This window comes from Spermophilus citellus (genome assembly GCF_964194105.1).
Source record: "Spermophilus citellus genome assembly, chromosome: 2".
In the NCBI taxonomy this organism is placed as follows: Eukaryota; Metazoa; Chordata; class Mammalia; order Rodentia; family Sciuridae; genus Spermophilus; species Spermophilus citellus.
The window spans coordinates 3,379,122-3,404,826 of record NC_138183.1 but is presented as its reverse complement, the minus strand read 5'-3'; the positions used below and the strand labels follow the sequence as shown (position 1 = coordinate 3,404,826).

The window sequence follows — 25,705 nt, the reverse complement described above, 5'->3', positions numbered from 1 at the left end:
CCAGGACAGCTGGTCTCTGGCTGCCGAGGGTCGATCACCTCCCCATCCGCCTTCTTCCTCCAGGAATCCAGGGATCATGGACGTCTGGCACAGAACCAGGCATCTCAGAGGTGGGAATGGTGGGGGGAAGCAGCCCTCAGCGGAGACCCTCTGGCCGGCTCCTGTGGAAGTGGGCTCCACAGGGTGGGTGCTCCAGCCACCGCCACGTCCTCAGTGCTTGGCTCTCGCCCTCATCATCCCTCACGTCCCCCTGGACTAAGAGATGCTGACCAGGCGGCCACACAGGCTCCTGTCCTGCAGCTGTGTGGCCGGGGTCCAGCTGTGTAGATGGTTGGCCCGGATTGCTGCTCATCCAGGGACAGTTCATCAACGCTGTGTTAAAGCCAGCCCAAGGTGTCACTGAGGAGATGTGAGATCCCCTGGTTCCAGAGAGGATTCTGCCTGGACAGACATGGGGGCAGGGACATGCGGCCCAGGAAGGATTAGACCACATCTGCACTTACTGTCACAGATAGGGAAACCGAGGCCATCACACAGAAGGCCGGGACAGGACTGGAGGCCCTGGGTAGCATGGGGCTTTGGTCCCCATGGCTCCCGGGTGACTGTGGCTGACCTGGCTCCTCCATGCGCCCACAGCAGGGCCAGCCCTGCCTCCACAGCCTGCAGTGGAGCAGCCACCCTCTGTGCTGGCCAGGGAAGGGGACCACTGTGTCCTAGGCTCAGGCCTTCCCAGAATGTGTGGCCAGACCCCTCTGAAGGGCAGTCCTCCAGGTCAGCCCCAACCACAGTCCAGATGCAAAGGGGCAGAATCGTGTTCCCTTGCACACACCTCCCTTGGGTCCTTGGGAGAAGGCGGCTGGGGACAGGATTCCCGGCTCATGAGCCACCCAGAGGGTCCTTCCCTCTCCCACCCACAGAGCTGTGATCTCCCAGACACAGGGGGACCAAGAGGCAGAGGCATGGGACGCTGACTGCCTGCAACTGGGCCATGCTTCGGGGCTTCAGGAGGAGACGGTCCACAGCAGCATGACGGGCTCCATGCCGTCCCCAGACACTAGCCCTGCAGCACCGGCCAGTGTGCGCTGAGAGCAGCTGGTCTTCCTGGACAGCCAGCCCCGGGTGCTGGCTGGGGCCCAACAGGATGCGCTCCCACAGGCACCGGGGAGAGGCCTGCCTTGCTCCCCAGCATCCGTCCCTCTAGTCTCGCACAGGAGGCCCCGCAGGAAGGCCGGCGACATGCTGGAGGGGTGGTAGGGTGGGCACAGGGTGGCTGCTAAGGGCCCTGGCTCACCATGCCCACAGGGAGTCCTGGGTAGGGGCTCCCGCAGCACGGACCCCCTGGAGAGGCTGGAGACACCCCGTACCTGGACCCAGTTCTCCCTGCCGTGAGCCTCTTCCCGGGACTCGAACTCCCACTTGGTTCCTAGACAGTAGCCACCCCTTGCCCGAAGTGTGGGCCCTATCACACAGACCACCCGATGGCCCGGTTGTGACCAGGTGGCTGAAATGCAGTCCAGAGCCTCCCGGGTGGGAACGTGCCTCACACCCCGTCCTCTTCTAAGCCAGGGCTCAACGCTGCCCTATCCGGTTGTCCACTGCCCACCGTCGCGGTCTCCACAGGCAGCCGCCTGGCTCAGAGAGCACCATGCGGTCCTCCCCCAACCTGAGCGGGGCAGCTGGAAATGACCCAGAGACCGGGGCATGCGCCTCACACCCCTGACTCAGAGGACCCTTCCTAGGTCCTGGCTTAGGTCAACTGTTGGACACCCTAAGGTCATGTGCAAGGGACATTCCTCACCAGATGGCTTCTGAGGACAAGAAACAAGCCTGCCAGTGTCCAGCCCGGGTGTTGCGTGGTCAGCAGAGAGGGGCACAGGTCCCCCACAGGCTCACCAGGAGGGTGGAGAGGAGCAGGAAGTCCACCCAGCATCGCCTCGCCAGAGGCCAAGGCAGAGCACAAACCGTAGGTTAAGGACGGTGCTGAACCCGGGAAAGCGGAGACAAAGCCAGAAGGAGACGGGTGGGGGACACTCCGACCCGCTGTGTGGCTTCCCCCTGGTGGGAGGAGTGGGGCTGGAACTTGTTCACATCCCATGAATGTTCCCGAGATTCTCCAGTGACACACGGCTGGCCGCCAGGTCCGGCCCGGCGAGCTCCACACCTGCACTGTGGGCAACCTCAGGACCAGGACCCCATCCCAGGGCTGAGTGAAGGCCCAGCAGGGCTGCCGTCAGGCGCAAGGTGGTCTTTCTGGAGGTGAGGTCGGCCAGGCCCTGGGCACAGGGGTGGTCGGATATGGAGGGCAGGTGGGATCTCACAGGCCTTTGGCCACCCGGGAGCCAGGGCTGGAGGCAGCCCTGAGGAGAAGCAGCGCTGTAGGACCCCTCCCCACCTGCAGCCCCCCTCGGGCTCGGCCTGCCTGTGACCCTAGGCAGCGTGGCCTCTGCCCGACAGTTGGCCTGGCTCCCGGGCCACAGGTGAAGCAGCAGCAGCCCACCTCGGGGGCAGCCGGGCCAGGCCAGGCCACTGGGGAGAGAAGCAACTGCAGCTGACCTTCCCAAGTGGCCCTGCAGTAGCCCTGCCGATGGAGGGAGGCGAGAGCCCTGGACGGGAGGGGACCTCCCCACCTGGTTTCTCCCTCCGACACCCGAACCACACACAGGCTGAGTCGTCGCCAAGCTCAGCGTGGTGGGAGACCCACCGCTCTCCCCACCCGCAGATCGTGACCGAGCCCCAGACAGAGCGGATGCCCCAGAGACCCCAGAGGACGGCCCAAGCTAGAGTCCAGAGGTCCGGGTGCTGCTGGGGCCTGGGGCGGAGCGCCACCCTCTCTGGTCTCAGCTGAGGCTGTGAGCTAAGGAGGCAGGAAGCAAGCGAGACAGACACCCTGGCTTCCTGACCCTGTGCGGCCTCTGGGGGGACGGAAGGAGCCTGCAAAGCTGCTTTCATCTCCCTCTCTGGCAGCCCCTCCCTGCCTTCCCTGCCACACTGTTTATCTGCTAACAGGACCCAGATTTGTCCCTCAGGACCCACACCCACTGTGCAGGCCAGGACCTCACTCCCCACCAACATTCCTCAGCACTTGGGGGCGCGCCCAGGCTCAGCTGCCCTCCACCCACCCGCGCCCTCCACAGGGGTCAGCCGCATGAATTGGCTGCTTTGGGCCGGTGGCCGGCCAGCCCTCAGCCCCTCAGCTCTCCCACATCCTGGGTCAGCGCTGCACGCCCCACACCTGCCGCCCACAAAGCCCACCCACCACAGGACACCAGGCAGCGAGGTCCTGCCCCTGGAGGACATGTGGCCACATCTGAACAGTCTTATCCTGGCTTGGGGCACTGCTGGCATCCAGTGGACAGAGACCAGGGCAGCCGAGAGACCCCTGGAGGAAAGGGATGGCCCCACAGGGGGTCTCTGTCACAACATGCCAGTTGTGCTGACAGGGACCAGCAAGGCACCTCCCAGGCTGGTCAGAGTACAGGGGACTCAGCCAGGAGAAGCAAAGCAGAAGGGCCCGTGCTGCTTTCCCACAGGGACACGGCCAGCAGTGGGAGACGCTGGCTCAGAGCTGGACTCTCAGGAGCCCTGGGCTGACCCCGACCAGTCTCAGAAGAGGACCTCTGGGAGCAGTGGGGTTGGGGTGCTGTGTGAGACCAGCCCTGCTTCTGCCTAAGCGCCCCCCACATCCACAACGCAGGGTGGGTTGAGGCCCCAGGAGCAGGGGCTGCCTCCCGAGGACCAGGGAGCCGCCGGAGCAGCACAGTCGCTCCGCTCTGCTCCCCCACCCCCACTTCCAGGGAGACAGACCCGCCATCACCCTGATTGGGAGGGCAGGCCCCATGCCCTTCAGAAGGGGACACACAGGCAGGGGCAGTCCCCCTCCCACCTACGCCTGGCCCTGGAGGACAGAGGAGGCCGTGACTCTGATTGACTGTGGCCTCGCAGGACCTCCCTGCTCCCTCCCAACAGCCTGTGGGCAGTCCATCTGGTCCCCGCTAGCCCAGTTCACAGTTTAGGACCGAGACCCAGAGAGGTAAAGGGACTCACCAAGGACACCAGGCTCCCAGGTCCCTGCCCAAGCTCTGTCCCCTCACCACAGGCCACTGCCAGCACACCGGGGGGCGGCGGCTGGCGGTACCTACCAGGTGCCCGGCGGCTCGCACCAGCTGGTGGGTGGAGAAGGGGAAGGCCGAGTTACTCAGGTCAGCGTCCAGCACCTCCTGCAGGATGGCCCGGCTAGGAGCAAGCATAGAGGGGTCAGTCAGTAGGCTGGGCTGGAAGACAGGGGACAGCCGCAAGCAGGACATGTCCCTCTCCTCATGGGACAAGTGCGCACCCGGATCCCATCAGGGAGAAGCCACCTGGTGCCAGGACTCCTGGTGGGACAGCTCTGGTCCCGGGCAGTGACCAAGGCAGGCCAGTCATCTGACCACGAATGCCCAAACACCCCTGGCCTGGTCATCAAGAAAAGCTTGCCAAGGTGGCCTCTGTTTTGCCCAAAAAATACAGTGATTTGTCCAAGCTGGAGCTGGGTGGACAGGTCCCCTTCCAGCAGGAGAGCACTCCAAGTACCCGTCCTGCTCCCCCAGGCGTCCCCCAGCAGGCCCTCAGCCCCCACCCGACTGCAGGGGCACTGGAGCTCGCTCAGTGCCCAGCGGGTGCCCAGAGCCATCCTGCCTGTTGGAGGACTGTCACCGACCAGAGGCAGGGCCAGGCCACGTGCCCACGTGTCACATTTCCTATCCACTGGTCTGTGGCTCCAGGGGGAATCTTCCTTTCCCTCCCAACTCCACGCTGCCAGCAGAACCGGCCCTCGTGCTGCTGAACTCACTGCCTGCAGCCTTGCGGGGCCACTGGGCAGTGACCCATCCCAGGACCCCAAGCCGTGTGTCTCCTTGCAAATTCACCCCTCCCGGGCCCTCCCCACTCTCACCCCGCCCTGTTTAACCCTGCCTCACCCTGAAGCTTGGCCCAGCGGCACCTCCTCCAGGCAGCCCTCCCTGACTGCGAGTCTGGTCCCAGTCTCCGGCCAGGCTTGTCTCCCACTGGGAGCTCTGTGCCAACGAGACCCACCTCCCAGCGTGCCTGGCGTCACAGGATGTTCAGCACCAGGCATGGCAGCTGGCAGGGCAGGTGAGCTCTCCACTGGCTGGAGATGTCCTACTTCCACCCGGGGTCCCCATAGGCGCTGGGGCCACTGCCCGGAAGTGCTGCTGACCCTATTGCCACCCACGGTGCTGGCACTGCCTCCTCCTCTGAGAGCACACTCTGCAGCCCGGGACCACACTGCGGGGAGGTGGCCCGGCTGAGCTGGGGCTGCCGAGCACCTCCCCCGGGAGGGTGCTGCTCCTGGGGCCAAGGTGTCCATGGCTCTGACCCAGGCTGTGGCCTCAGCAGAGCCAGGGGAACCCAGCCCCAGGGTCCACGTCGGGGAGGACAGGCAGGCACCCCGTCTGCTGAACTGTCCCTCCCTGCAGGAAGCGCAGGTGGCCACAGGGCAGGGGCCTCCCCGTCGGAGCCCCAGGTGCAAGTCCAACACCCGCACTTAGCCCTGGCCTGGCCAGCCTCGGCTCCCTCTGCTGAATGGGGACAGAGACGTCCCCTCACAGAGCCCTCAGAGGCATCAAGCACCTGGCCTTGCTGACGGGACAGTGGCGTCACCTCTGCCCTGGCCACACGAGCCTGCCCGTCTGGATCACCGGTCAGCGGTGCTGGCCACATTCCAAGGCCCAGGAGCCAGGCAGGCTTGGCGGCTGCCCTCTGGAGAGTTCTGTGGGGCAGCAGCTCGCGTGGTGCCCCCACATGGCGCCCTCACGTCCAGGCCCTGTGCTGAGTGCCTCCCACACACCCCAAGGGCTTGGCTCTCCTGGGTGCTGGGGACTTCCTGGGGTGTCCTTGAAAGGGAGGGGACGCTTTAGAGGCGAAAGCCGGAAAGTCACTGGGAGGCGGCAGGTGCTGGCCCCGCCCCGGGGGAGCAGCTGGTAATGAGGCTGCCTGTCCCCAGGGGCCACCCCCTGACCATTCTGCAGCCTCCCTGCCCACCTGCCTCCCCCACTCTAAAATGGCCCCTTCCCTATCCAAGGTCACCCTGGCCACGCAGGCTTGGGAGGGCTGGCCTCCCCCTCTCCGGCCCCCGTTCGGAGACTGTGGGCTCCTCGGGTAGCAAGAGGACCAGCTCGCAGCATTGGGCTCGCCGTGGGCAGGTGCTGCACAGGCACATCCCAGATAGCGCCATCCTGCCACGTCTGCCATCCCTGACCCTCTCCCTGCCACATGCCCTCCAGCTCTGGCACTTACAAGCTGCGTGACCTTGGGGAAATGTCTCTACCTCTCTGTGCCTCCGTCTCCTCATCAGTAATGAAAGAACATCCACTTCAAAGACTAGTGCCAGGGCTGGAAACCCAGGCTCCCAGCTGGTGGCTCTGAGCACACCTGTGGTCTCCTTTTGTCCCTGAGACCCCGGTCCCTTCCCCAAAGCACAGCAGGTGGGTCTTCTCAAAGTGCACACCTGCTCACGACCCTCAGTGGCCCCCAGGAGTCCTCGCCAGGGGACAGGGCTCAGTAAGGATCCTCAGAAGGACCGCGTGGGGAGGCGCCAGCGACTGGTGTAGGATCTTACTTTGGCGCAGGTGGCCGGTAGAGCCCCAGCCGGGGAGGGTGGACTGCAATTCCTGGCTCTGTGACTGACCCAGACCTGACTCGCTGCAGGTCAGGCTGACCGTCACGTCCAGGGCTGTCTGACCTGGTGCTTTGAAGGTCACTTATCAGGCGTGACACCTCTTGGTTTACCAGAGTGGTCAGCTACTCAGAATGTCCCATCTGGTTCTGCCCAAGGGCCCAGGTGGAGGGCCCGGGGTCCAGGTGAGGTCAGGTGAGCCCAGGTGCACCCCATGCTCAGGTCCCCATCCGGCTCACCTGGCTGGGCCCTGGATGCTGATCATGCCCAGGTCCTCGGAGCTGTCGATGAGCTGGCACCGGAACTTCTGGTCCTGCAGGATGGTGCTGATATGCGACCAGTTATGCTGGGCTGCAGCCCCGCCCACGGCCAGGTAGTAGCCGTCTCCTGGAAGAGCAGCGCCAGGCTTAGAAGAGGACCAGGGGACGGGGATGTGCAGAGGAAAGTGAGGGTAGCCCAAGGGCCTCCCATTTGAGAAAGAGGACCTGGATTCTCAGTGCAAGTTCCTTCACTGGGACCCCTCACAGCTGCACAGGCTGAGGGGACAGTCCTGGGCTATGTCTGCCTCTCAGGGGTTCCCTTAACAGGGTGAGCAGCCCAGTGCCATCAGGTTGGGGGAGGGACGCAGACCCCCTCAGGCACCAGTGCTGAGCAGCCTTGGGCAGATCTTTTTCCCTCTCTGAGCCTCAACATCCTCACCTGGTCCTGATCCACCCTGTCCCTCCAGGTCCCAGGTCTCTGCATTCCCTGCCCTGGCCTTACTGCGACTTCCTGGGACCCGACTCTAGAGGGGAGCTTTGTGGCACATGCCCTGGATCCCACCAGGACGCCAGCTCATCCCCTTCCCCAGGCTTCACAAAAGGAGGACATTGGAATTCTGGACAGGGTTCCCTGCCCCATGCCAGCCAGACAGCCCGGTGTCCACCCCAGCACACACACATACACACACTCACACACTCACACTCACACACACACGCACACACACACACTCATACCACACACACTCCCACACACACACACACACACACACACACACTCCCACTCCCACACACACACACACACGCACACACACACACTCATACCACACACACTCCCACTCACACACACACACACGCACACACACACACTCATACCACACACACTCCCACTCACACACACACACACGCACACACACACACTCATACCACACACACTCCCACTCCCACACACACTCCCACTCCCCCCCACACACACACTCATACCACACAAACTCCCACTCCCCCCCACACACACACACACATGCACAGCAATCCGTCTGCAGCCAGCCGCGGGCTGCAGGGTGCCCAGGCAGCAGTGGGCTGACCTGCCTCCTCTGGGCCGCCGTCCTGGGACTGCTCCACTAAAAACACCACACCAGGTCTGCAGCCTGGTCCAGTCCAGCCCACTGGCAAGGCAGACACAGAGGGCAGTGGGCAGCCCTCCCGGCCATCCCTGTGTGGCCAGGTGGGGGTGTGAGCTGCACCCTGCTCTGCACCCGTCAGCATGGCAGGCAGGTGCTGGGAGCGGGTGTGGCTCTGCAGTCTTAGATCACTGGAAATGACCACAGATTGACAACCGCCGGCCCACAGCAGGCTCTCCTGTACATATCATGGTCCTGAAGTGTCACTGAGATCTAGATGACACCAGGTGACACACGGCTGACTTAATGGCCCACTTGTCCATCAGTCATGGTGCAGGCTTTGAGCCTGAAGACAAAACCAGCCCCAGCCTTCTCTCCTTTTCAGAGGTGACCCCTGGATCTTCCCAGGGGACAGGACTCACAGTGCCAACCTTCCCCCCAAGCAGCTCAGCAATGCACCCGTGGGGTGCCACAGGTGGGGACAGCTGACCATACAGGAAGCTGCCTGACAGCTTCCCCTCGTCAGGGGAGTCACAAGGTCCTTGTCCTCTCATGGGGAACCATGGCTCAGGGGGATGCTCCTGGCCCTGTGGGCCCCTCCAGGCCCTGGCCGACCCCCCACAGTGCTCAGGGTGGGTCCTGTCTGTGGGTGGGGAGAGCTGGGCTCAGGGAAGGGTGCAGAGCCAGGCAGCGGCAGGCTCTGGGTCAGGGTCTCGCAGACCTGCACCTGCACTTGGTGCCCAGCTGTGCTGGCTCTGGGTGTGTGGCCAGGGATGTGCCCAGGCCTCCCCGCTCCTGGTACTGAAGCCAAACCCCACAGGCCCTTCCCCTTTCCTTTCCCCTCCGGCTGGCGGAGCTGGGCCCCACACCGGCCTTCAGCAGCCCTGACCCCCTGGAGGACCCTGTGGGCAGTGGGGCCACACATTCCCAAGCCTGCCCCGAGCCCCACCCCTCCAGTACTGATGCCCCCCTGGACACGCCCAACATCCTGCATGTCCCCCGTATTTCATTTTTAGATCCTGCAGCTTCCCCCAGGAGGAGGGCTCCACATGGGCCGCAGCCCCCTCGGCTCACCTCTGCGTCCCGGTGCCTCACACTGAGCCAGACACAGGCTGGGCGCAGAGGCTGCTGCTGGACACAGGAATGGGGGACCCGGGACCCGGCTCGATCGTGAGCCCTCCATCCCCTCCCGCCCGCAGGTCCAGGCCCAGAGCTGGGAGGGGCAGCTTCTCTGATGGGCCTGGCATGGCCAACTGACCCCCCTCCAGGAGGACACTGCAGACAGCAGTGGGCTGAGCACAACCAGCTGACCCCCCTTTCCAGAACACGACGCGGACAGCAGTGGTCCTCCCTGCAGAGCTGCCTCTCAGGAGGCCATGGCCCTTCCCAGAGAAGGGGACACACCCACTCTGCTCCCCTGGGGACAGGAAATGGGGCTGCTCCTGTGTGGCCGAGGGACAGGATCGGGGGCCTGAGCTGACGGGGTGACTGGGCTGTGCAAATGGGACAGAGGTGTTGACCCACCCTGGGGCCAGGCATCAGCCTGGACACCCAGCTGGACGTTTAGGCCAGCCCAGGCCTGAGCTGCAGTTACGGGGAGAAGAGGCACAGAGCCAGGCAGAGGGAGAGAGCCATCCCCAGCAGGAGGGTGACTGCCGGGCAGGAGGGCTGACCGCCTGCCTCCTCCTGGCAGGAGTGGAGCTGGCCCACAGGAGCTGCTCCCGAGCACCACTGCGTGAGGCTGGAGAATAAGCCCAGCAAGCTCCTGGTGACCGCATCGCTACCCAGCAAGGCTGCCTTTGCCCGACGGAGCCCTCCCATCCCCAGCTTGGCCACACGGGCACAGCAGGGCACCAAGCTCAGCCCCAGCCTCCCGCCAGCATCGTCCTGCCACCAGTGCCCTCCACCAGAGCAGGCGGCAGCTGCAGCAGCCCCACACCCACAGGGTCTCTTACCTTCAAAGGCAGGAGCCAGGGGGCCGGCCTCGGGGCCAGGGGCCAGGCGGCTGACCGTCAGGTCGCTCTCGGTGCCCCCGCGCTGGTTCAGCATGCAGGTGTACACTGTGGAGCCTGGGGGCCGGGGAGAGCCAGGTCTGTTCACACGGGCCGGGGTGGGTGGGCAGCAGGTGGGGCAGGCGTGGATGAGTGGAGGGCGGCCGGCAGCTCTCCTCATTCTGGAGAACCCCTTGGCAGGTCACCCGCAGGAGGTGGCCTTGGAAGACCCCTGGACTCAGTGATTCCATTTCTACTGGGTGACCCAGAGGGCCACCGAGGGGAAGGTCACCCACACTGTTGTCCTGAGAGGGAGGCTCCTTCCTCCTGAGCTGCTTGCCTCCCACTCCATCCCTCCCAGCGGTCACCAGAGGTTTCCAGGGGCAAGAGCCACCCCTGCTTCAGCCCTGGGCCTGCTGAGCAGAGGCCATGAGGTCTGTGGAAAAGGGTCATGTGGGTGGACAAAGGACGGACAGGGAAAAGGGAAGGTGGGTGACGGACAGACAGGTGGAGGGCAAGAGGCTGTGGCCAGCAGGGGAGGGGAGGACGGTGGAGGAAAACAGGACAGGTGGAAGGGGGCAGAGATGGGGGGCTGAGTGGGCGGCAGGCAGAGGGCGCCTCGGGGTGAGCAGGACACACCCAGCCGTGGACGGGGGCTGGATGGAGAGTGTTAGGGTCAAGTTGTGTCCCCAGACAGACATGTGAAGAGCTGCCCCAGGACCTGGGGGGTGGCCTTAGGGGGAACAGGGTCTCTGTTACCCTATGTGATCCAGCAATGGGGAGGGGTCCTTCGGGTGGGCCCGGTCCCTGTCCCATGTGACTGCCCTCCTGACAGGAAGGAAATGCAGGAGAAGGCCGTGTGGCATCAGGGACAGTGGCATGGACCGACTGAAGCCCAGCCAGGGCCAGGTCCCCAGCCAGACAGCAGGTGCCACACTGGGGAGTCCAGAGGGAGACCACCCAGGGTCTTGGGGAGCATAGCACAGACGATACCCCAATTCCAACATCTGGCCACCAGGACTATGAAACAATAGATTTCTGCTGTTTTAAGCCACCTATTTGGTGGCATTGTGACTGCAGCCACAGGAAATGAATAAGGACGAGAGCAGGTGGGTTTTGGGTGGTGCAATAGTGAGCAGTACAGCAGGCAGAGAGTGGGCAGGGAGTGGGCAAGAGTGGGCAGGAGATACCACTGTAAAATTAGTCATTATTCATCCAAAGTCAAATTCAACTGAGGGTCCTGGATTTTTAATTCTGGAAACCCTACTGGGGACAGCATCCTGGGGGCAGAGGCTGGGCCCTCCTGTGCCAGGAGGCAGCCCTGAGGGCCTGCTTCCACACCTCCTTTCTGGAGCTAAGAAAGAAAGAAGCCAGAGGGAGGGGAAGGAAGGACCCACTGTGGGGCTGGGCAAGGAGACGGCCCTGGAGCCGGGGCTTGGAGGTATTAGAGGGGCTGGAGGTGTCCAGGCCAGGCCCAAGGAGGGGCGCTGGGGTCATGACCCCTGCCCCTGTGTCTCGTGCCTGGGGCTGCACTGTGGTGCTGGGTATGAGAGGAGAGTGGCCCACCACTCAAGCCTGTACCTGGGGGTCTGCTGACATCTGCAGAGAAGAGCCAGTCAGCAGCCTTGCTGGCATCCAGCCCCAGCAGGTAGAACTTCCCAAAGTAGGACATGTTGAACACAGCAGCAGCCCCTCTGCAGGTCAAACACTCCTTCTGGATCTGAAAAGTCCCGGGGTAGGTGTGCAAGGTCTTTGAGGTGCACTTTCCCCTCACCACTGGGGTCTGGGCCCTCCCCAATGCACCTGTTCTGAGCCTCCCCTCCTCCCTCCCAGACTGAGCCAGCCCTTCCCAGCTCAGGACACACTCTCTCCAGCACAGGGAACATTCTCTAGGTGAGATCACTCGCTCAGTCGTAAAACCAGGCTCGGCAAATTCAAAAGGATTCAACTTACACAAGGCAGGTTCTTTGACCTGCAAAATTAGAAGCAGAAAAAAAACTGGGAAATCCACAAATAAGTGGAAATTAAAGAGGACACTCTTAAAGAACCAACAGATCAAAGGGCACTAAGGAACTACTGTGAGGTGAGTGGACGGACCCAACACCCAACCCACAATCACTTGTGAACACGTAAAGGCTGTGCTTACACAGAGGGTGATAGCCACACGTGCCTATGTCATAAGAGGCTCAACAACCCAACCTTCCACTTTGAGAAACTGGAAAAAGAGCACACTAAACCCAAAGCAAGCAGAAGGAAAGAAATAACAGATTAGACTAGAAAAATCAGCAAAACCAAAAGTTGGCTCTTTGAATAGATCAACAAAATTGACAAACCTTTACTAAAATCAGCAATCCCACAGACAGAGGAGGGTCCTGGGGAAAGACAACTGATAATAATACACCACAAATTAGTTAGAATGGACAAATGTCAAAAAGCATGAATCACTGAAACTGGATAAAGATGGAAAAATATGAATAAAATTATAACAAATAAGGAGATTAGGGCTGGGGTTGTGGCTCAGTGGTAGGGTGCTTGCCTAACATGTGAGACACTGAGTTTGAGTCTCAGCACAAGAAAGAAAGAAAGAAAGAGAGAAAGAGAGAAAGAAAGAAAGAAAGAAAGAAAGAGAGAGAGAGAAAGAAAGAAGGAAAGAAAGAGAGAGAGAGAAGGAAGGAAGGAAGGAAGGAAGGAAGGAAGGAAGGAAAGAAGGAAGGAAGGAAGGAAGGAAGGAAGGAAGGAAGGAAGGAAGGAAGGAAAGAAAGAAAGAAAGAAAGAAAGAAAGAAAGAAAGAAAGAAAGAAAGAAAGAAGGAAAGAAAGAGAGAGAGAAGGAAGGAAGGAAGGAAGGAAGGAAGGAAGGAAGGAAGGAAGGAAGGAAGGAAGGAAAGAAAGAAAGAAAGAAAGAAAGAAAGAAAGAAAGAAAGAAAGAAAAATTTTTAAGCCTTTAAAATTTTTCCACAAAGCAATGCCCAGGCTGGGGCTGGGGTTGTGGCTCAGCAGTAGAGCACTCACCTAGTACGTGTGAGGCACTGGGTTCAATCCTCAGCACTACATAAAAATAAATAAAATAAATGTATTGTGTCCAGCTACAACTTAAAAATAAATATTGAAAAAAAGAAGAAATGCCCAGGCCCAGATGTCTTCACTGGGGAATTTCATCCAACATTCAAAGAAGTGATACCAATTCTTCACAAATTCTTCCCAAAAACTATCACAGTAGGAAATGTTATTCCAATTTATTCTAGGAAGCCAGCATTATCCTGATGCCAAAACCAAAGATAAAAGAAAACTATGGACCAACATCCTTTATGAATGTAGACACAATCCTCTACAAAATACAGCAAACTCAATCCAACATCAAGGAAGGATTCTACACCATGATCAATAGGCTCATCCCAAGAGCGTGAAGTTAAACCACATTAACAGAATAAAAACCGGAAAACACATAATCATTCAATACAGAAAAAGTACTTGACACAAATCATGATTAAAAACAAACAAATGACAGAAGGAGCTCCCTCCACCTGGCAACCTACAAAAACCATGTAGTACATACACACTGTACGTCTTGATCAAACACTGACTCCCACCTCCAAGATCAGAGGCAATACCACTCCCACCAACTGTATTCAATCTTATAGTGGAGGCCCTAGCCCGGGCAATTAGGCAAAGTAACAATAATAATAAACGGCAACCAGATTGGAAAAGAAGAAGTAAAAATACACATATTTACAGATAACATGACCTTACATGTAGAAGATCCTAAAGAACCCACTAAAAAAATTATTAGAACTAATAAAATAGTTCAAAAGTTTGCAGGATACAAAGCCAACAGACCAAAAATAAAAATAATAAAAGCAATTGTATTTCTATAGACTAACACTGCACATTCCAAAAAGGAAATGGAGAAAATAATTCCATTTACAATAGCATCAAATAATAAAAAATGCTTGGGAATGAGGTTAACGAAAGAAATGCAAACTCTGTACTCTAAAGAACTGGAAACGTTTTGGAGAGAAATTTAAGAAGACCTAAAGAAGTGGAAGGACAGCCCGTGCTCATGGGGAGAAGACATGAGCTATGTCAAGGTGACAACACACCCCTCATTGATCTCCACAGTCCACAAAATCCCCACCGAAACCTCAGCTGGCTCCTCGGCAGACACTGACCAGCTGACCCCAGAATCCACATGGAACCATAAGGGACTAGGATGTTCCAAACAATCTTGGGGACAAAAGAACAAATTGGAGGACTCACATGCCCTGTTGGCAAAACTTACTGCAAAGCTAGCAGATAAACCAGAGTTGGACTGACTCAAGGATGGACGCAGAGGTCAGCAGGGTGCAATCCACATTCTCGAAATAGACCCTCGTGTGTTCGGTTAACTGGTTTTTCAACAAGGGTGACAAGAGAGTTCCGTGGGAGTGAGGTACACACTCACCTGTCCAAGCCCAAAGCATGGACTACAGGACACAGGAACAGCAAAAAGGCCAGGCTTTACTTGACTGATGGTCGAGCGAGACCAGGTGTCTGGGAGCAGGCACACCCAGGGCACTTACAACCAGCACTCTACCCCGAGAGCGCAGGTCCCCCCGGCTCCTTGTTGGCTGAGTACCGTGGGGTGCACCGTCTTCCCGATGTCACACCTAGGGTTTACTGTCTCCTATTGGGCTGTTTAAAGAAATGTACCTTTAGTTGTCCCCACCTCCCTCTGTTCCCCTGGGGCAGCAAAGTCTTGGATCCAGTGCTTTTGGCCCATGGGTCAGGCCACCCCTTCCCCCGCCTCCTGTTTGCCGAGAGGATATGAATGATCTGGTGTTACCTGCTTGTAACTCTCCGCTCTGCTCTATCTCCCCCGGCTGCCTTTCCTACACCCCAATTTTACACTTAGGGCTGAACAGTGTATTCTGAAAAGGGACCAACACACTTTCTCACAGGAGAGTCTCCAACACAGAGCGCTGTGATAGCAGGACAGCCACATGCACAAGAATGAATCTGGACCCCTTCCTCACACCATGCACAAAACATCTCAGAGGAGCTAAGTTACAAAGCCCTCAGGAGAAAACTCAGAAGGAAATGTCTGGGACCTTGAGTTAGTTTCTTATACATGATGTCAAAAATGTAAGGGACAAAAAGGAAGAAAGAGATGAGTCAGATGTCATCTAAATTTTAAGTTTCTGCTGCAAAGGACACCATCCTGACAGTGAGAGAAGGTTTGCATATGATAGATATCTCCAAGGGGCTCCTATCCAGGGTGTATATTTCAAAAAATCTTTTAACGCAATGATAAAAAGACAAGCAACTCAATTTAAAATAAGCCAAAGGTCTGAACAGACATTTCCCCAGAGAAGATATCGAGGGGCCAACAGCCCACGAAAAGGTGCGCAAGGCGAATAGTTAGACCCGCAGGTCAAAACCACAACGGGACCCCTCTTCACCCCCTGCAGCTTGGCGAGAGTGGCCGTCAAAGCCGGGGTGGAGCTGGAACTCACACACACTGCTGGGGGGAGACCACTGTTGGACAGAGTGACCACACCTCAACCACTCCAGCCCGGGCATCGGAACACAACCTGCACCCGGATGTTCCCAGCACACCATTCATGACTGCCCCAAACGGGAGCAACCCTAAGGCCCATCCACAGACGAATGGACAGATGAACTGTGGCATGTGCCTGCAGCAGGCTCCAGTGTGCAAGAGGCAGCGAGTACAAACACCACACACCACCACACAGAAGGACCTTGAGGATATTCTGCTAATGAAAGAAACTGGCCACAAAAGCACGTCTATTTTATGAGTCCACTTAAATGGATTACATGAGGCAGCTCCTAGAGACAGGAAGCAGATTAATGGCTGCTGTGGCCTGGGGTGGGACAGGATGGATAAGGGGGTGTCCAGAACTAGACTGCGCTGATGGCCGTGCGACGGCCCTGTGAACTCACTGAAAATCCCCGAATCCGGCCCTTTCGATGGATGAACCGCACGGTATGTGAATCACGGCCAACCCAGCTCTCCCACTGCCCTCCCCACGGCCCACCAGCACCTCAGTGGGTCTTCGGCCTTCCCTCCCACACTGCCCCCTGACCACTGAGCAGACCACGACAGCATTGTCATGACCAACCCCGAATGTGACCATGGCAGCGGCTTTCCCACACCAGGTGGGCCCCATGTGCCTCGGGCTGCACTATGTCCTCCCCAGCCCGCCCCACAGGTGGCCACTGCCAGGCTCAGGTGCCCCAGGGGGCCTCGGGTGGCACAGGAGCAAAGGAGCCCATGGGAGTCCACTGTGGGTCTCGGTCCCACCCCAATGCTCAGAGACGCCACACAGGGAGACATGGAGATAGGCCAGTGTCCACTCCAGGCAAATGGGCAGCACTGCCGCCCAGCTGCCCCCTGGGACAGGTGGTCACTCTGTAGCACACCGTGGGCACCTCCTCCTCCCTGCCCTTCAGCTGCTCATCAGCCTCCCTCCTGACATCACTAGCCTTTATGGAGCACCCACTGTTTGCAGACTAAAACCAAAACCCCAAGCAGCGTCCTGGGCTGCTGCCCGCCGTCTGCCCAGCCTGGGGCGGCTGCCAGCACTGACAGAGAGTGCGTTTCCTGCGCTGGGACTGTCTCAGCCGCGGTGCGGAGGCTGGTGAAGACACCCAGCCAAGTTGGCATCTCCCAGAGCCTCCACATCCTCAGGGCCGGGAGTCCCAGAGGCTTCGGGAGCTGCAGCCTGAAGGTGCCAGACGCAGCCCCGCGACTCCCGTGAGGGAGGCACCACCAGGGACTGGGCGCTGAGCCCGCCTGCAGCTCCCACGCTTCGTGACCAGGGGCCTCCTGCTTCCCCCTCAGCATGGCCTCTCCCCAGGCCTCTGCCCAAACTTGCACTGGAGCAAGCTTTGGGGACAGTGGGGACAGTGGTGGAGATAAATGGTCCCCTCCCTCAAGACCCGCTCCTTTTGAAGGAGCACTGGGGGCTTCAGGGCAACACGGAGAGCATCAACCTTCTCAGCAAGGTCGAGCAGAGTGGCTCCCCCATGAAGCCCTGTCAGGCACCAGGGCCCCTCCCGAGGCTCCCCACCCTGGGCCCTGGGTCCTGCTGAGGGCTGGCTCTGCTCCCAGACCAGGCACAAGGGCCCAGGAACAGCAGTAGTGCCCAGCAGGTGGCTGGGCTAGGGGTGGGCGGGGCTTTGCTTATTGCACGGGAGCTGCCTGCGGGGTGCAGGCTGCTGGAGGGGAGGCCCAGCCCAGGCTCAGCCCAGGGTGGTGGGGAGTCGGGCACCAAGGGGCTGTGGGCTGCCGGGGGCTCCATCTGGCCAGTTTCACCTGACCATTTTTGGAGGAAGGGGCAGAAGTCTGCAGCACGCAGATTGTAACAGCAGAGCTTCCCCAGCTCTGTTCCCTGCTGTCCCCTGGAGGGGCCCATTCAGGGGCCAGGTGCCCAGCATCAGCAAGCCCACCTGGTCCTGGACCTACAGCTGTGGGCAGAGCCCTCTGCCAGAGGAAGACCCTTCCCCCAGGCAGCCTCAGGACCAAGAAGGGCTCAGAGGGGTGCTGGCCTGGCCTGAGGCCACACAGGGACCCAGGCCACCTGGCCCACCCCCCAGCCCCCCTGGCCCACCCCCGCTGCGGCTGCCCTGAGCAATGGGATTTGCCCTCAGGTGATTCTGCTGACAACCACTGTCAGGTAACTGTCCCACAGCTGAGTCAGCCGGAGCAGGGCAGGAGGCTGGCAGGAGACCCAGGGGCTGGGCTGAGGGCCCCCACAGGCAGCTCAGGTGAGAATTCTGCATGAGGGGCCGAGAGGGGGATGGGGAGAGGGACTGGGCCACGGGAGAGTGCTGGCTGCTTACCACACTGTGGTGGGGCGGGAATTCAAAGGTGTATTCGTCCTCCAGCAGCCTGGTGTAGGCACAGTCCTGATGCACCTGGTTCCCGTAGGCCCCGTAGTAGTCGTAGTCGGGGACCTGGGGCAGAGGACATGGTCACTGCCCGCCTCCCTTCTTCCTCTCTTCCCCCCTCCCTCTCTCTACAAACAGCTGGGCCCACCACTGGGCAGGTGGTGCGCTAGTCCTGGGAGACAGGCTGGTGCTGCCCTCAGCGCCTCCTGTCCAGTGGGCATGTGTGGGTGGTGGCCGGGCGGGAGGGGTGCAGCCTAGGCAATACCAACAGCTGCACACGTGGCGCCTGTTAGAGCTGGGGACCCGTCGGGGCCCCGGGGTGGGGGAGAAGAGGCTGGATCCCAATTTAGGGAGTGAGGGGTGAGGAGGCCAGAGAGGCCCTCAGGGCGCTGTTGGGCAGAGAGGGAAGTGACCCGCTGAGAAGGGCGAAGGTGAGGGGCTGGCACGTCCCGGCCATGGCGCAGGTGCGGTTTCTGTGGCAATCTGGGACTCGTTTCCACCCTGGGACAAGCCCTGCTGACGTGGCCCATGCTCCTCACAAGGGTGACCCCTTCTGCGGATGAGGAATCTGAGGCACAAAGAGGTCACACCTTGCCTGAGGTCACTGACGAGCACCCAAGGCTGTGTCATGCGGGGCGGGCGTGAGTGGGGGCTCCGTGCCGGGCTCCTGCACCTTCGCCTCACCTCTCCTGTGAGCTGCCTGCCTCTCTCAGATGCCCCACGACCCTGGGACCTCCTGGCCTCTGCTCCTGCTGACGCCCCCTTCCCCCTGCCGGCCCCTGCACAGGGTGTAAGGAGCAGGCCATCCTCACCTCCAGGGCCTCCAGTCTGCCTGGGGCCACGCCTTTCCACAGGTGGGAACCAAGTGGAACTGAGGCCTGCCTGGCGGGCTCCACAGCCCCTCTCCTTCCCTAGCGGGGCATGCTTGCCCGCCCTTGAGACCCCAGCAGGCCTGCTCCCCCGCTGTAGCCCCAAAGAGGTGCCAGGAATCAGGAGGCAGCTTCCAGTCTCCTGGACTCCCAGGTGGCCCCCATGGGTGAAAATCTGCTCATGGGGGCCCAAGGGTATTCCACGCCCCTCTCCTTGTCCAGGACTCCAGGACAGAGGGGCTTCCAGGCTTAAAAGGGCAGGTCTGCCCAGGCCTAGCCTTCTGCACGGTCCTTAGGGACCATATGTCCTAGGGACTAGCGAGAGAATTGGCAGTGACTGAGGAGGCTCTGAGGACATCCACACAGGGCCCAAGGCCCTGTGAGCCAGCTGTGGCTCCCGTCTCCCCTCAGGGTGCCCAGGAAATGGGCCGTGGAGGTGGGTTGCCATGGAGATGGGGGAGGGTCCCACTGGGAGAAGGCAGAGCAGCCAAGCGACTGGAAAGGGCTTGATGCACAGATCCGCACCCAGCCCAGCCCAGCCCAACCCGCCTCCAAGCCCCAAGGCTGCTCCAAGGGCCCATCCCCAGGAGGAGCAGGGAGGCCCCAGGAAGGTCCTCGGAGGCCAGGGCGTGGGGCATCTCAGTAGATAAGCTGAACACATCGAGCATAAACCCTCCCACTAACCAGCCTCCTACTAACATAAACTAACAGTTGGAGTTGCCAAAAATACGTGCAGAAAGCTATGTGAAGACGGCCGAGTCCCTCCCACCACCGGGGAGTCTTCGAGCTGTGCCCAGGCGGGGCACCCTCTGCTCTGCCCACAGAGCGCACCCGGGCAGGGAAGCCTGCACAGTGCCCAGGGAGGCCCGGCTGCTCTCCAGCTGCACCGCCTGCTCTGAACTGGGCTTGCCCCGACTCAGGGTGGGCTGAGGGCAGCAGGGCAGGTTCAGACCCTCAGCCACCCCTGGGACCACTCACCGGAGCAGTCCCCTGAGGGCTGAACCATCCCGGCCGCTCCCAGCCGTGCCGCTCCTGGAACACGCAGCCTTGTTCAAGGAGCTCCTGTGGGAGAGGACAACACCCGTCACACAGGGCCAGGTCCCCCGCCTGATTCTTCATCTTTCTTTCCTTTCAACTGTTACAGTCCCTTTCTTCTGTCAACTGTGCCACTCCTCATCTCAATTATTGTGATGCGTCTTCAAGCCCAGGTTGGCCTGGCCTCTAATGCTTTCCACATTCTACTTTCTAAATGATGAACTAAAAGTCCAAATCTTTGAAAAACCTAAAGATCTGGAGTTCTACCGCCAGCTCACCCCAGAGCTCCCCCGCACCCCCGTGCCTCCCCGGGAACCCCCAACCTGGAGAAGCATCAGCAGCTATGGACCGCATTGTGTCCCCACAAACTCCTGTGGTGAAACCCTAACCCCAGTGACCTGTGCTTGGGGTCAGGGCCTGTGAGGAGGTAAGAGACCAAACGAGATCCTAGGGTGGGTCCTAATCCATAGGACAGGTGCCCTTTTAAGAGAGGCCAGAGTGCCCTCTGTCTTCCCCTTGAGGACACAGGCGACTGCCCATGGGCCAGGAGCTCCTCTCCAGGCAGCGAGGGCAGGAACCCTGACCTCCAGACTCAGAGCACTCAGGAAATACAGGTTGGAGTGTGTGACCCAGCAGCTCTGCCTGCGTGTGCACCCAGGGTGAAGCAGGGCCTCACTGGACACTCCACATGGACGTCCACAGCAGCTGCTCACTGTCACACAGGTAGAAGAGCCCTATCACATGGACACTGAACAGGGCTGATGGCTGCCCAGCAAGGAGGGGACTGAGTAACCTAAACTGCACCCTTTAAAATGGGTAAAGGGCCGACCATGAGGAGAACCACCAGGGCATGATAAAGTGACGTCCAGGCACTTTTCTCTGAAAATTAACTTGATTTGGGGGGAAAAAATCCCACTGTGGGTTTGGAAGAGTCCTGCCGACAGTCAACCCCGCTGACCAGCACCTGGCAGTGGGCCAGGGCCAGCAGGGCATCGGGCTCAGACTGGCTGGCGGGCAGTGTGCCCAGCCCTGGGTGGCACGGGGCAAAGACAGACACAGCTGCAACCGTCCCCTCCCTCCATCCATGGGGACCCAGGCAGGGAGAAAGGCTGGGGTTGGACACTGGCATGGCTTCCCTGCATGTTGGGGTCCCCGAAGAGCAGTGGTCAGTGCACAGTGGTGGGCGTGCCCCATTGGTCACCTTCAAAGGACAAGAAGGTTGGTCTCAAGATGCTAAAGGGGCAGGTGACTCTATTTTAAAAAACAAGTGCCACAGGTGCAACCCAGGAGGAAGAGAAGGACGGGGGACCGAGGCTCCCTTCTGGATGGAGGGGTTCAGCCCCTGCAGAGCCTCCTGGGAAGGCCCTGGGGTTACGAGCTCACCTGAGCCAGCATGAGCCCAGGGACCCTGAGTTCATTCGGGCAGGCCTCTGAGCTGTCGGGCCTGGCAGGGGGTGGCTCAAAGCAGGGTCCAGCTGCAGAGACCCCAAGGTTCTGTGAGGCCTGGGAGCACAACTGGGCTGGGGCCAGTCCACTGACAGAGGACATGCCAGACCTCTCCTGGGGTTGGGGGGTGGTACAGCAGACGCCAGGTCCTTTTGGGTCCTGGCACGGGAGGGTCAGTGGGGGGAGGCCCCTTCTCCAGCCTAGATGCTGCCTGCTCCCCGGGCCTGCCTCCTGCCCCACCTGTCCACTCCAGAGACTTCGCCTGAGGCCCTCAGTGGTCAGAAACCATCACTCCTGTTCCCCAGTAAGCAGAGCCTCTGGCTAGGATGACTAGGGATGGACACCGAGGGGCGCCTAGGTCCTGGGGCCAGGAGAGTCACAGCGCCGGCCCCGGGGAAGAGCGCCTGATAGTGGGTTTCGTCACCTAGGTAGAAGCTCGCCCACCAGGAGAAGAGTGTCCCAGCCAGCTGTGGGGCAGGAGGCCGGCCTGGGCACAGGGGCCTAGCTGCTGCCCTCCGTGCCCCTGCCTCCAGCACTGCCCCCAGCGTCAGGACACTTCCTGGTTCTCCAGGACGTCTCCTCCCTTGGGCCCCACAGGAGCCCCCCCAGCCACCCCCGCCTCTCCCCCACCAGCACGGCACCCAGCACCCAGCACCCATGCTGGGATAACATCTGGGGTGGGTCTGCCTTCCACCACCCAGTACCCTGAGGACATCCCAGAGGGTCACTGCAGCCTGTGGCCACAGGAGGGCACCTGGTGCAGGGCGTCTGTCCTCATGTTCCGCCCGGCCAGCGGCTCGTCGTGGGGGAAGACCACGGAGTAGTTCTTGGCATAGGACTCGTGGCTGCGCTCGCGGATCCAGCGGCTGTGGTCCGTGAGTGAGTGGTGGAAGCGCCTGCCGTACAGGGAGGGCTCAGGTCACCGCCTGGTGACACCGCCTGGGCCAGGTGGCCCAGGACCCAGCATAAACTGGACCCCCACCCTCCCCAGAGGTCTCCTGGGACTGGGTGTCAAGAGGCCCCAGCCCCTCCCCTGTGGCCCCCAGGGCTGCCTGCAGAGTGGGGTCCAGGAGCCCAGGGCCTGCAGGGTCCCCACTCCCACCAGGGCCCTGGGCTCGGGTCCAGCCTGTTCCATGGCCTCCACTGTCCAGATTCTGAATGCTGGGGGTTCCTGGTCCCCACTCCTGCCTTTAAGTGGGACAGGCCACCTGGGTGAGACCCCCACAGATCTGCTGCAGGACAGAGTCCGACCTCTGGCCCCGCAGTGTCAGGGCCCTGCAGTCCGCTCCCCACAATGCCCAGCTTTTAGACTCTGGCTCGCCTCAGCCTCCAGCGGTCTGCCCTCTCTAGCTAGGAGTCCCGTCACCCTCCGCGGTCCACCACCTGGACAGCCACATTCTGGCCAGGCCTCTGTCCTCAGGGATACCTGTCAGAGCCTCAGCGGTTGAGCAGCTCCTGGACCGTGCGGGAGTCTGGCAAGGCACGACTCTGGTCTGGGGTGGGCAGTCTCAGGGGCGGGGAGGGTCAGGGTGAGGATACTATTTCCAGTGACCGCTCTCTGCAGGGGCCTCTCCTCCAGCCCAGGCCCAGGCCCAGGGCAGAGCACATTCTGCAAGAACCCTCTCCTCACCCTCAGAGTTGCCCTGTTCATAGGGCCCACATCACACTTGGGGACACTGAGGCTAAGGGGGCTCACACTGGGTGAGGAGTCTGGAGGCCACAATCAAAAACTGTGTGTCCAGCCACAGGGGCAGCGTGCCCATGTGCAGGGCATGGGCTTGGCTTAGGAGGGCTGAGCTGGGGAGGGAGGCATCCAGGGGCACCCCTGGGCCCTCACTGCACTCCCTGGCTGGGTTGCCCCCGGGCACTGAGGGCTGCAGGCACGAGCCAGGTGGTCTCTCAGCTGCTGGGAGTGCTGCTCCTGGTGGGGGGCCCTTCTCAGGCCCTGGGGTGGTGTGGACGGGGCTGAGTGGGCCCTGTATCAGCAGACAGCAGCAGACACTGCTGGCCACATGGCAGGCCCAGCTGGCCCCTTCTCCACTGGCCCTTCTGCTCCTATCTGTGGGGCAGGGGCCATGGGGCCTCAGCTCAGAGACCTGCAGGGAGTTAAATCAGGCCCCCAACACCCCCTGTGGCCCACAGGGGCCTGTGAGCAGTGGGCAGAGGGACCCACAGCTGGGGCCGCAGCCAGGGCTACACTCTTCACTTGAACAAGAAAGGACACTTCTCCAACTAACCTGCCCCAAGGCCTTCCTGATAAGACGTACCTGCTCTGGCCCTGCCCATGTCAGGTACTGGGCACAGCGTCCATTCGTGAGCCTCAGACGCACTCTGGGAGGTAGGTCACTGTGCCCAGTTCACAGAAGCAGAAACTGAGGCTCGGAGAAGAGGAGCCGCCAGCCCAGGGCCAACGGTGGATAGTGTGGGCTGGCAACTGAGACCTACCTGGCTCAACTCGCTCCACCACCCTGCCACCCGGGGGCAGCTGCCCATGAGCCAGACCCGCCCAGGACCCAGCACTGGCACCCACTGCCCTGTCCAGGGCCCTCCCGCTCCGAGTTTGCCCCCATGTGTAGGACAGGGGTGGCTGTGGTGCCCTCTGCCTGACCTCCTGAGGTCACAGGCGGGCACAGGAGCCCCACGTTTGGAGCTGGCCCTTCCTCTAAAGCCGGCTTCTCTGGACAGCTCTCTGCTGCCCTCCTTGGCGCCTCACTCTCTCCTGCAGGGCCTGCGTCTTGCTCTCCCCGGCTCAGGCCGGGTGGCGGAAGCTCTGGTGAGAGTGGACGGCTCCAGGTCCACAGCAGCCCTGGTGGTGGCAGGCGCCCATTCTGCTGCCGCACTGGGTATGGAAGCCACACAGACAGATGGCTGTGGACCGGCAGGTCTGGAGCCCCCGGGGACGGCCAGCGCTGAGGACAGCCCCAGCTGCACTGCTGGGTGACTCCCACAGGGTCCTGCGCTGCTATCTGCAGGAGGAGCTGGGACCCGCCCTTCCTCCAGGCGTCCTGCAACTGTATCATTTCTAGAACATTCCTCCCTGGGGAGCAGGCCCGGGTGCAGCCCTGGAGCAGCTCCAGGGCCCAGTGCAGACCTCACTGACCAGGGCAGTGCAGGGCGTGGCATGGGGACCTCAGCCCCAGATGTCTGTCCGTGAGAGCCAGACATCACCTCCCACCATGGGTCATGTCCTCCCCAGGCCAGGAGGGAATGAGCCAGCGGGAGCGAGGGGCTCTCCCAGCTGGACACACCCCTCTGCCCCACACTGTCCCCATCTTGGGCACTTGGGCAGCCGGGTCCCCAGGGGTCTGCCTGACAGGAGCACATGGAGGTGTGGAACGAGCAGGGGCCAAGCAGCCTCCCTCCAAGATGCTCCACCCGGTGGTGTCCTGCAGAGCCCAGTGTGCCCGGCCAGGGCCAGCTGTGAGCTCAGGACACTGTTGTGGGCACGGGCTTTGGGCCTGGGTCAGGAGAGAGTGGGGAGCCACCCTCCTTGCCTGGGAGCACCTGGGCACTGACCTGGACTCCAAGAGATGGCCCTGACTGCAGAAGGCCACGAGGCCGCTGGGACCCTCCTGGCTCCTGCCACCAGCATCCAAGCCCCTGCCCTAGCTCTACCCAAAGCCAAGCCCCTCCCTGCGCCCAGGCCTGCCTGGCACCACATTCCTGCCCACAGCCCAGGTGGGCCCTGCCAGGGAACGAGGGCACAGGCCGCGGTCCAGAGCTCCTGCCCTGGTGACGGCACACGCACAGGCAGTTACTGTCCCAGCTCAGCCCTGCCCCCCAGCTCCACAGGCCTCAGTCTTCCCATGTGCAAAGTGGCCGTGAGGTCCTGCTGCTGGGGACAGAGGGTCAGGCAGGGGCCGGGACAGGAGACCCGGGAACCGCGAGGGCTGTGGATCTGCCAAAGCCAGGGACCCCTGGACTCTGCTGCTGCTGCCGGCAGCCTCCTCCCCTTCCTCCCCCCTCCTGCCTCCTCCAGGAAGGCTCCTGGCTTCCAGGGCCGGCACCTTCCTGAAGAGTCCCCACCTTCTCCCCTCCCCATCCTGGCACTGCTGGCCCGGCCTGGGATCCAGGTGGCAGCACCCACCTGATGTCGTAGCCATACATGTCCTTCTCTGGGCGCCCATGGATGATCCAGTGGGCCAGCTCCTGCCCGCAGCCGCCGCCCAGCATCATTCCTGGCAGGGGTGGAAGCACAGGGCTGCAGCGGTCCCCAGGCCCACGTCCAGTCCAGGCTCCCCTCTCCGTGGGCAGCACACCCCAAGCCCACTCTCACGGGCCTCCCCTGCCCACCCAGAGTCTGAGAACCCGAGGACCTCGCCATGGCCCAGGCTCACCTGCACTGTTGAAGCCACAGCCCAGGAAAAACCCCCGCAGCTCAGGCGCCTCCCCCATCAGGGGCTTGTGGTCGGGCGTGAAGGACTC

The 25,705-nt window shown here is 61.0% G+C and overlaps 1 protein-coding gene across 1 annotated transcript in view; it reads right to left on the bottom strand.

Annotated features, from left to right (window-relative positions):
* The window catches only part of SARDH (sarcosine dehydrogenase), a 53,754-nt gene that overhangs the window by 13,204 nt on the left and 14,845 nt on the right, over positions 1–25,705 (bottom strand). Inside the window, exons 10-18 of the mRNA XM_081280174.1 lie at positions 25,618–25,704; positions 25,368–25,458; positions 22,035–22,176; positions 19,778–19,861; positions 17,883–17,996; positions 11,624–11,762; positions 10,007–10,120; positions 6,913–7,060; positions 4,140–4,233 (exon numbers count right to left, since the gene is read on the bottom strand). Coding sequence (XP_081136300.1) covers positions 4,140–4,233; positions 6,913–7,060; positions 10,007–10,120; positions 11,624–11,762; positions 17,883–17,996; positions 19,778–19,861; positions 22,035–22,176; positions 25,368–25,458; positions 25,618–25,704 — 1,013 coding nt within the window. The remainder of the gene's footprint in view (positions 1–4,139; positions 4,234–6,912; positions 7,061–10,006; positions 10,121–11,623; positions 11,763–17,882; positions 17,997–19,777; positions 19,862–22,034; positions 22,177–25,367; positions 25,459–25,617; position 25,705) is intronic.